Source organism: Phragmites australis, chromosome 16, assembly GCF_958298935.1.
Source record: "Phragmites australis chromosome 16, lpPhrAust1.1, whole genome shotgun sequence".
In the NCBI taxonomy this organism is placed as follows: Eukaryota; Viridiplantae; Streptophyta; class Magnoliopsida; order Poales; family Poaceae; genus Phragmites; species Phragmites australis.
In genome coordinates this window covers 16,143,398-16,154,702 of record NC_084936.1, presented here as the reverse complement: position 1 = coordinate 16,154,702, position 11,305 = coordinate 16,143,398, and the positions used below count along the sequence as shown (strand labels likewise).

The 11,305-nt window shown below is 43.3% G+C and overlaps 1 protein-coding gene across 1 annotated transcript; it reads left to right on the top strand.

Annotated features, from left to right (window-relative positions):
• Nucleotides 1-4,814: 4,814 nt before the first annotated feature.
• LOC133895793 (protein PHR1-LIKE 2-like) lies at nt 4,815-10,381 on the top strand. The gene is made up of 6 exons (XM_062336308.1): nt 4,815-5,170; nt 6,858-6,934; nt 7,022-7,076; nt 8,826-8,895; nt 9,022-9,091; nt 9,776-10,381. The coding sequence occupies exons 1-6, from the start codon at nt 4,996-4,998 to the stop codon at nt 10,064-10,066; spliced, it is 738 nt and encodes a 245-aa protein (XP_062192292.1). The 5' UTR covers nt 4,815-4,995; the 3' UTR covers nt 10,067-10,381.
• Nucleotides 10,382-11,305: the final 924 nt, after the last annotated feature.

Genomic DNA, 11,305 nt, shown 5'->3' with positions numbered 1-11,305 from the left:
CGATGCACGAGGGCCAACGAAGAAGTGGATCCTACAATTCCAGGTATGGTAACATGCAACCTATCGATTTCTAACAAACTATGTCGTAATGATTATTTCTGACACCAGTCATATATGCAGCCGGCGTACATCCACCCACAAGCCAACGCATACGCGGTCTCGAGAAATTTGGAGGCCTACCTCCTTTGGTTGTTTGGGTGGGTGATGTTCACTAGTGGCCAAGGCCACCTCGTTACGAGGACTCTTGTGCCGTACGCCCGGTCGATAGCGGACGCGCATGCAGAGGATGTACCGCAGTTCAGCTGGGCATCAGCTGTTCTTGCTGCGACGTATCGGGCGCTCTGCGACGCATGCATGAAGAAGGAGGCGCTAGCCACTTTTGCCGGGTGTCCACTTCTTTTTCAGCTATGGTCGTACGAGCATTTTGCCATAGGTAGGCCGGTGGTGGATCGCTCGTCGTACCCAGAGGAGTGGTACGGCGAGATGGAAGAGGACGCGCCGACAATGGCCTCGCTGTGGTGTCGTCGACGGGTACGTAATTTACATTAACAGTTTCGTTCGTACTATGTTACTCTCTAAATAACTGTATTGATGTTTATCACTCAGCCACACTGGGCCCACGAGCAGCCTCACAGCACGTACGAGCATTTTCGTACCCAGTTTGACAGGCTACGTCCTAACGATGTGGTATGGGAGCCATACAACGTTCGGTTCGTTCATACACGTGCAGGGTCGGGATTGTCACCCTTGTGCACCCGTGACAAGGAGTACTGGCTCACCAAGGCTCCCCTTGTCTTCGACATCTACGTCGAAGAGTACTCACCGCAGCGCGTCATGCGGCAGTTTGGCCGTCACCAGGCATTCCCGCTCGTCCCCATCCGTACAGTCCCCTTGCACGTCCACAGGTACATTTGATAAATTTTAGTTTGAGCAACCTTCGTTTCAGTTTGTCTTACATTTACCGTGGTTTCAATGCAGGTACACGCGGAAAGGCCAGCCAACTGGCCACCTCTGGGCGGACCGCTTGGCCCCTTACGTGGCAACATGGGCCCAAGCGCTACACGACGTCGTTGATGAGGCGCGTCCCCACACCGAGGGAAACTTTAGGGAGTACCTACGGTGGTACGTACCTCGTACGCGGACTCGTGTCACCTACACCCCTGATGATGTCCGGGCCCACGTCGCATCGACAACGGAGACATACCCGGTGCATTGGGACGAGGACGCCGCTTTAGCAGTAAGTCATTTTTTGAAGTCCGTACTACATATTGAATGAACATAACCGTATACTTTAATTGTTCACTATTGTTCGTATCCGCAGACAGATATCATTTATGATGTAAATAGGGATGCAACTACTTCCATGGACCGCGTCCAGCAAGGGCATCACCTAAGTGCGTCGGATGTTGCGAGCTTCATTAGACGGGTTTTCGATAAGACGACGCGCGCCCTGAAACTCACCTCCTGCCGATCTACCACAGATGTAGCAGGGCCGCCTCCCAGGACGAGTGGTGTACACGCCGAGTCATCTCGGCCGTCAGACGTGCACCGACGTTCTTCAGTGTCGGCACCCACACGACCCCTTCTATCACGTCTTGGAGGGTCCGAGCAACATGGTATGAATTATACTTTTGAAAATTATTGATCAATATCCTTTACTTATTGTTATTAAACATTCATTAGGTCCGTCTGCACAAGTCTCGACGCAGCCTCGCAGATTGAGCCCTGTACGTCCACAGTCAGGTACTCCGGGAACCCTTCTTCCTAATTTCTAGTACTTTCAGCAAAATAAGTTACAACTGTGCTCAGATTACTTCGGTGATGAGGCCAGTCCGTCTTCGGCGGCCTCACACCCTACCCCCCCGCAACGTACTACGGCACGTCAGCGTGGCCTTCTTCTGCTGCACCGTCGTACCACGCAGGTACAATTATACATTTTTTACTACTACTTTCAATACCATATTGTTCGTATCTAACGTGACTATTTGTTCACAGGCTCTTCCAGCCAGTACACATGGACGCCTGCCGAGCCTTCACAGTCCTCCTACCCTAGTCAGGAGGATGAGGCTGGCCCCGACACCGCATACGACATCGTCCGTGACTTCTTCGGGGGCACATCTGACTACAACATCCTTCAGCGGTCCCAGGTTTCCAGTGCACCGCTTCGGATCCAGCCCACGCACGACGAGCCCTCGACACCGGTGGTCCCTACTAGGCCTACCAGACACGTCGGCCCACCTGACCCCCTCACCTACTCCAGGGGTCACGTGAGGGTTAACCAGCGGCATCGGGACCATGATGGGGCGCACGGACGACGGCAACGAGGGAGGCATGAGTAACATTTTACATTTTTTGTAACTAACATATGCGTATTCACTTCGTGATGTGCTCATATGTATTAAGACACGTTCACTTTGTATGGTCGACTTAGCATTTCGTAAATGTATTTCATATTCAGACACGTTCAATGAATGAACAAGTGACCACACCACTAAACTTTAACCATGACTTGACAACACATGCCTCCTGCCGCAGGCTTTAAACAAGATGTGACAACACTACCCAGCTTTTTCAAATCAGTAAATGACAACACGGGTACCAATAAACGTGGAATCTCTGACCATGGGCAACGACAAAACTGTCACATTCTTCAAAATGGAATCCGATGCTCCTCCCGCCAGCTACGCCCATGCCCTAATTCCTTTCTTTAAGGGCGAATCAAATGCTCCTGCCTCCCCCAACTATAAGTAGCCAAACCTCCTTACGGAGAAGCATCGCTCATTTCTCATATCTCTCAAGTGCAATGTCTTCCTCAGCTCCATCGAGCCCACCAAAGAAACATTGGGGGACTACCGTACCTGAAGGTCTCGAACCACCAATGTGCTTCTGTGGTGACCTTTGTAAGCTCCGCGAGTCGCAGGACATCTCATAGACCTATGGACTACGTTTCTTCATGTGTGCCAACTACGAGTATGACAAGCCTCGCAATGCAACAACTGGTTATCGACCGGTACGGTAACAGATGTCCGCCTCATCTCTTCCGATTACGCACCCTCTTTTACTAACCGCTCATCTTGTTCCATTTGTTCAGTCCCCTCCACCGCTTTGTGATTTTATTCAGTGGCTCGACAATGAGCAAAATGACTCACAGAAGCTGTGGATCGACATGAACATGAGGTGGAGAAGGGAAGCGTACGCACGTCGGGAGTACGAGCAACAGCAAGAGGAACTTCGTCTCAAGCGGGAGGAAGAAGAGCGCATAAGGAAGGCGGCGCACGACCGTACCGTGGCTCAGGCTCGAGAGGCTGAGAGGGAACGGAAGCGGGAGAGAGCCCGCCGTGCTAAGGCGGCAGGTCCCGATGCCCTCCAAAAGGGAAAGTATCCTAGATGCACGCAGTAGAGAGTACCTAATATAACCCGACATACTTTCCTTCCATAAGGCATGTTATGATTAGGATCGGCGCACTAATAAGGTCTAAGTACGAACCGTACATGCCACATTTGTTTCCTCATCGTGTCGTCGCGGTTACAGTGTATTGTAATGTTTTCACCATGTGTTCAATACTATGTTTGTCCTCGTTCGCACCCCATACCCACGTAAAATGCTGCAACTACTAATTACTGATTTTTTCCTCCCGTTATTACATAACCTACTCCAAATTTAATTTCTTAATTTCCTTACACCCCTTCTTTTTTTTTCTTCAATTACAAAAATAATACATTTTATAGGATAAAATGGAAAAAAATTAATTTCACATGAAAAAAGCCCCTAACCGCCCTCTCAGAGGGCGGCTAGGGGCTAACTAGGGGCTAACCGCCCCCGGGGCCTGAGAGGGCGGTTAGCCCCTCTTGCCGCCCTCTGAGGGGGCGGTTAGGCCTACCGCCCTCTCAGGGGGCGGTTAGCACCCGTACCCGCCCTCTGAGAGGGCTACAGCTCTCTGAGAGGGCGGTGGGCGTCTACTTTTGCAAATCTTTTCGCCGGGAATCTATTTATTTAAATTTAAACTCGAAAAAATATAAAAATAAAAAAAACTCGTGATTTTGTCACCGGAGCATATACTCGAATGGTGGCGTTGATGACAATGGCTAGCTCTAGCTTTCAGGAGTTTTTTTTTATATTTTTAACTTAAAATATTAAACAAATAGACTCATGTAGAAATATTTTACAATGGATATATTTTCAACGGCTAAATTTTTTATATGTTTGAATATTTTTTAAATTTAAATTAAATTAAAAGAAGAATATCACATAAAATGATAAAAATAAATATAAATAGAGCATTAGAAAGTAACTCACTTTTTCATCATATTACCTAGGGCTAAAAATAATTTTAGAAATTAGTCAATTATATAAGAAAAATATTAGTGATTTTTTCATATGTTTGAAAATTTATTTGAGATCCTAACAATTATTAGAAGTTATAAAAGTAGTATTTTTTTGAGAATTTTAATTTAAATTTTACGTAGGCTTTTTAGATTAATCCAATTAAAATAGGTTACAATAGATTATAAAACATGTACAAAAGTGCTAGAATTTTTAGAGCAATAAAAGATTACTATTTTAAATAAAACACATAAGAGATGAAACGAGAGTCATAAATAGTAATTTTGACAAATAATGTAAATTCGGGGGCTAACCGTCCTTTGAAGTTTTCAAGGACTGTAAGCGCCCACGCGTCTAATCGTTTTATGAAAAGATGGTAAACATCTATTTTTATAAATTTTTTTACACAATCTATTTATTTAATATTTTAAGTTAGAAAATATAAAAATAAAAAAAGCTCAGCTTCCGGCGCTACCGCGTCCGTGAGCGCCCGTCCGTGAGCGCGGCCGATCGAATCTCGCCTCAGAAAGAACGAGAAAACAAACAAACACGACCTCTAATCATCACTTCCGAGTTCCGAAAGCAGCAAAAGGGTGGAGGGGAAGGAAGGCAGCCAACAGAAAAAAAAAGCTTTTGGAGGAGCAGCCGCCCCCAAAAGCGCAGGCGAGGAGATGTTCCCCGGCCTGATCCACCGCCTCCCGGACACCGCCGACGCCGACGCGATGCGCGGGCACGGCGGCGGCCCGAGCGTGGTGCTGACGGCCGACCCCAAGCCCAGGCTCCGCTGGACGGCCGACCTCCACGACCGGTTCGTCGACGCAGTCGCCCAGCTCGGCGGCCCCGAGAGTGAGCAGCTACCTTTGCTTCCGGTCTCCCCCCACACTCTCATGCTTCATTTCCCCCTTTGCTTTCTTCGTGACTTGGCTGCGTCGCCAGATTTGTTACCAGTAGTGTCATGTCGGATTTGAGCACGTTGACAAACGGTGCGTGCCTTTCGTGTAGGAAATTTGAGACCTGGCTTAGTTGACTCGAGGTTTGACTTCAATTCAATGTGCGGCTCCCAGGTCACCAGATGGTTAAACTATTATAGTGTTATTCTGGTTTCGGATCAATCTGAAAGTAACTGACTGTTTAGTCGATTTCCTTCTAAGAAAAAAGTGTATACAGCTTACTTTTTTTGGGGCATCTTTAATAAGAACTTGAGGCTGGTGAGCTGCGTATTCATGTTTTTGCAGATGTACTTTATGATTACTCTGTGATGGCGTGCTATCTTGTCGATGCACTTTTGTAAAAATTTTTTTTGTCTTTTTTAACTGTTCCATTCATGGCCGTGTCTAAGTTATATTTTTGAAAGATATTGAGTGTTTAAGTTTTCTGTACTGGATGCTGCTTTTAGTTGGATCAAAAAACTTGGTGGCTTTTTCGGAATGGGGTAGTTTTCGCTTATCATGGCGGTCTTTAATGTTCAGGATAGAGAGATCAAATCCCAGAAAATCAACAGTAGACCCACTTAAACGTGTATTAACGGCTTAATGTCTTCATGGACAACATTTCATCTAAAGCTAAGCACTTTGTTGTGAGTGGACTATGTAGTCTAAAGCTAAGCACTTTGGTGTGAGTGGACTATGTAGTTTAACAGATAACTGATAGCCTCAACTTGATCATATTGTTACTGGCTGATTTGAAAACTAGTGTTTTCTCTTCTCTTTGAGATTCACCTTTCTCTTTTATTAATTTGAGATTAGCTTGCATCTTAGTATACTGTGTGGTCTCCAGAATCAGATTATTGTAATTATTCTTTAGTTGATAATAAGTATTTTTATTATCCTTTAGTCATCACAAATCTCTGCTCTTGACCTAATTCCCTATCAGAAACATGTGATTGTTTTCTGTTCTTTCAGAAGTTTTTAGTGATCCTTTTAGCCATTACATCATGTTATCTTCTTCTTTGTCATTTTCTACCTATAAATTTGTTTGCTTCTCTCCTCTGTGCTATGTCTGCTGTAGTGCTATCACCTTTCCTTGCACTTTTGTTTCTAGCTGTTTGGGTAAGAATTTTAAATGTGTGGTTTGCTGCTTGTTACTTTGTTGTCATTCATTGGATAAGTGTAATTAACAAAATCTTGAGGCTTTGCTTGATCAATTTTTGATTTTTTATGTATGTCATTTTGTCTTTACTGTTCCCAAGTGATCGATGGAGTTCTGTAAATGTCAATGTCTGTAGATAATTTGACTTTCAATAGTTGGTGAGGAATACACAAAATGACTGACATGAACTGACTTCATTGCATTTTTTATGGTTTTGATTGAGGTGCTAGAAATGTATAAATGTCACACATGAGTGCAATCACTTTATCACCGAAAAAAACTCTGGCTTGTGTGCACACCTTTCTCCGTTAACTACTATTATTAGACTACTCAAAATTACTACTATGCCAGATGCCATTGTTAGGTTGCATGTATTGGTAATCTTAGTTTGACATTTTGACGACAACATACCATTGTTAGACTGATTGTAATATCAATCCTGCAGAAGCGACACCAAAAACTATCATGAAGACAATGGGTGTGAAGGGCCTCACCCTTTTTCACTTGAAAAGTCATCTTCAGGTGCGTGCAGTGGTTCATACATCTATCTCGTGCAGTTTCAGAAGTGCAAGTACATTCTTAAGTTTACCTTTTATTTGTACTTACCAGAAATACCGATTGGGAAGGCAGTCCGGCAAAGAGTTGACGGAGCAATCGAAAGATGGTAAGTTACATAAAACTAATGGTGATATTTTGAACTGGCATGCCACACTATTCCTTGCTGTGTGTGCTTCATACTAATATTAGCATTCTTGAGGCAATAGAATGGAAGAGAAGTGTCTATTTTGTTATACAACTTCCTTTCTGTAGTCAAGACTGTTGAATACTCATACCCCTTTGAATTGCATACTTGTCTTGTGTCATGTTGTGCGCTATGACATTCGTAACAACGGCATCATATTTGTTATTGAAGATTTGGTTTTTAGGTAATTAGTATCCTAGTACTGGAGACATGTGTTCTTATTAAGTGGGATCATTCTCTTCCATCTCTGTACCATACTTGTGAAATACCCGTGTATCCCTATGGATAAAAAAATTCATATTACTCAGCATGTTGGCATTGTCACAGCATCGCCCTGCGATGTTCTGTTAGCTCTATCCTGGCCTGAATAGTGCCTCCATCACAATGCTCAGCCTACACCATGTCCTCGGTATGCCCATCAAAGATTCACTGTGGGACATGTCACTCATCTGCTATCATGCTTGGCTTGCTTCACACCCTCAGTCCTGCCACCATTCCTGGCCTGATTCCCCATTCTTGCTTAATACGCAATTTGTAGTTGTAAATGCAGTGATCCTTCTCACTATTTGTGGACAACTCAAGGACTAGGAAGATGAATACAAAAAAGAGGGCTGGAGAAAAAGCAGAAAGGCAAATCTGGCGAGTTCTCTCCTATTTCTCTTTGATCGTCCAAGGTCTCAGTAGAAATGTAGTCAAGACTACTTTTGCTCCACCTTTCCTCTTTCATCCAGTACTTTGCTCTTTGTCTTTATCTAAGGCTAATTTATTTCAATTGTCCACTTTTAACTGATATCTAGTCAAAAGCATTGAAAATGCTTAGAGCAGGCTTTCAGAACTTTACCTTTGAAAGCAAACCCTCTAATCTGAAGTTGCTTTGGTCGCGTTATTTTGGATAATTGTGACAAAAATCTGCGAAATCAAACTGATCGCTTCAAGTTTCAACACTTTGACTTTTTTTTAAGGAAATAGTCTTTGATCTCAAGACTATTCACTGGATTATTTGTAGCTCATCTTGATTATGAGATTGGAGATTTCAACCTGCATTGAAGAGAATAACAGATTAATGTATATCTTTTTTGTGTAATAAAATTGTAAATTATTTCCGTTGTTTGTTATAACTACAAACTATCCCAGAACTTTGAAACACATCTGATAGATCACTTATGTTACACAGATTTGAGTGGTATGGTTTCTGAAACTTAGTTTTATCAGTCTGCAATCTATGTTGCTGTTCGTGTCATAATCTTTTTATTTTCTGTCTTGACTTTGTTCACAAAATGGTTTCTATACAACTCAGCTTCAGAAGATGAGTAACAGAGTTTGCGTTATCCAATCCTTTTCTTGTACTCCCTCCCCTTGGTCATAATTTTCTACTAACATTGTTAGCATTCAACATGTTGGTTGTGGTGAAGCTCAACAACTGCTGGCATTTGACCCAAAGTTCATGTTTTAAAAAAAAAAAACTGTTTTGACCTAGTTTTGTGGTATTATTGTCAAAAAATCTTACATATCTTGTATGAGATTGCACTGTTAGTACTAAAAAGTTGTTTGAACATTCTTTGCATATGAGCTCATGAGTTCTGTGTATATTTATTTGTTAGTGTCAGCATAACACTGTAAAGTTCTGTTGCATATCCAACTGACATCTGGTGCCTTCTCTCACAATTGCAGCTTCTTATCTGATGGAGGCTCAAAGTGGAACAAATTTATCTCCTGGAGTTCCTACTCCAGATTTGAAAGAGTAAGCCTCATCAGCTACAGATCCAGAACATTAGTTTGTACTTGTTAGCCCAATGTGTGTTATTAAGGACTTTTATGTTGCTTTTGATATCTAGAGAAATTACATGGTACAATTACTTTCATGTAGGAGTCAAGAAGTCAAAGAAGCACTGAGAGCACAAATGGAAGTGCAACGAAGATTGCATGAACAAGTGGAGGTAACTATTTTTTTTTCCAACGTAGAGTGACTATTTCATACCCCCGGCTAACCTAGGCTAACCGCAGAAGTCTTTTTCTTTTCTTTTTTTCTATTTTTTTCTTGGGAACACATCCTTTTTTGTCCAACCTGCACTCTCTTTTTGAGTTCATGCGTTTTAACCACTGTGTCGCAAACACATCCCTTGTCCTTTCCTGATATCATTTAACTCCACTGTGACCTCAGCATGTTGAATAATGAGGAGATAACAATTCACCTAATACTGTTTTTACCTCATAAGTTGAGTGATACGTTTGTTATTCCAACTTCCTACCTATATGGAACTTGCAGTAGTTTTCCCATGCTTGGGTGCTTCCTAGTTAAGAGGGAGTATCATACTTTGTCTGTCCACTGATCTTGTCACGAACAAACTGTGTTGTGAGTTAGTTAACTGAAAACAGTGGATTGTAGGCTTAAAGCAACCTTCCCCCATGCAAAATAGACCAAATGAACTCTTTCTAGGTGCCAATATGATGTCTAATACTATTGGCTGTTCTCTTTTGGAAATCCATGCCTCAGGTTAGCCGTTCAGTGAATCAATTATGCGAACTTGAGTTACTTTGTCCACCTGCCCTTCTTTAAGCTCATTTGAAACTGAATATAGCTTCCTAATATTTTGTTACGGTATTTTTTTTTCATTTATCAGGTTCAGAAGCATATGCAGATCCGAATGGAGGCGAACCAGAAGTACATCGACACAATACTAGAGAAGGCATTCAAGATAGTATCTGAGCAACTGAGTGGCATGAGCATATCTGACCATGACCTGTCAGATCCATCCTCTGCCGGGATCATGTGTAGCCCTGCAGATCCCTTGAGCTCCTCAGTTTTCCATCAGCTCTCCGTCTTCCCTGGGGGCAAAGCCCTTCCATCTGATGCCGTCGATGGGCATCTGTTCTTCGAGAAGCCACCTGAACTCAAGCGCAAGTTACGTTGAGATATATCATCAGCCACGTGCAAATGCATGACTTGGTTACATTATGGAAAAACCAGAGGAATTTCGTCTAATATCTGCTGGGTGCAGTCGTTGTCATCCTCTTGCAACTGTAGCACATATATGAAGAACAAGATTAAGTTGTTCTATTTCGGCCAATCTAGACTGACCAATGTTAATATCTAATGTCTAGTAGACTAGATCAAGTAATTCACTTGATGTCTAAACTGTTGTAGAATTCAGAGTTCTAACATCTCGTTCAACGCACTTTGATTATTTGTGGAAATGTGCCACTGCAAAGATCAGCTTATTTGTGCATATTTCACCAATAATTTATCGCTGCTGGAGTTCTGTACATGTGGGAAGCATAGTATCACAGCTCTCGTCATCTTTTGATATGGTGGAGATGGATCGAGAGGCATCGGATTTTGCCATTCGTGGTGATCAGAATTGATACTTCGCTAGTATACAACCAAAACATGGGGATGCCATGGCGATCTTATGTAATTTTAGGCATTCGGATTTTGACCAAGGTAATGTTCATATTTCGCCCCAGTTTTAGAGTTAGCTGAACATCGAGATGGTAGTTTCCCTTGGGAGCTGGTGTAGACTAAAAAGTTTGACAAAAAAATGTGGTGTAAAGTTGTTTAAGGAAGATGGAGCTCAAAAACCCAGAATTGAAATTGCATTTGGGATCAGCAATGTCCTGTCTCTTACTCGTCAAGTGCATCGGGTAGAAAACAGGGGAAATTATTGCAATTTGAAAGATATTAAAATCATATCCATGAAAATTTGATGCAGTGCACGAATCCGAAGACCCTCTGACCGAGGCAGTCGGCGAGGCATGCGGAAAAGCGTCCAAGTTGGGTGAGACTTGATCGCCGTCGGGGTGGTCGTCTCCACCGGCGAGCAGAGGAAGTCGGTACAGGACAACCCAGACTAGATCCACCGAAGGCGATGGGCCTGATACGTGGCCGTGGCTGTGCCGTGTGCGACTGCGACATGACCCCATCCAGAAGCAATTTCTTCTGGTTCGTCTTCTTCCATCTGTCCATCTTTCTCCTTGTTCTCCTCTAGATCCAGTCGCAGCTCCATCACGGCCAGAAGAAGCATGCATGGATGTCATGCAGCTGCAGCCGTGTAGTATCACCACACGGTTCTTCTCGATTACCTTCCCTGCTTGATAGTGCTGCCTTCCTGTTCTGCCCCAGCGTTCCCCCTCCTTGCGGACCAGCAGTGCAA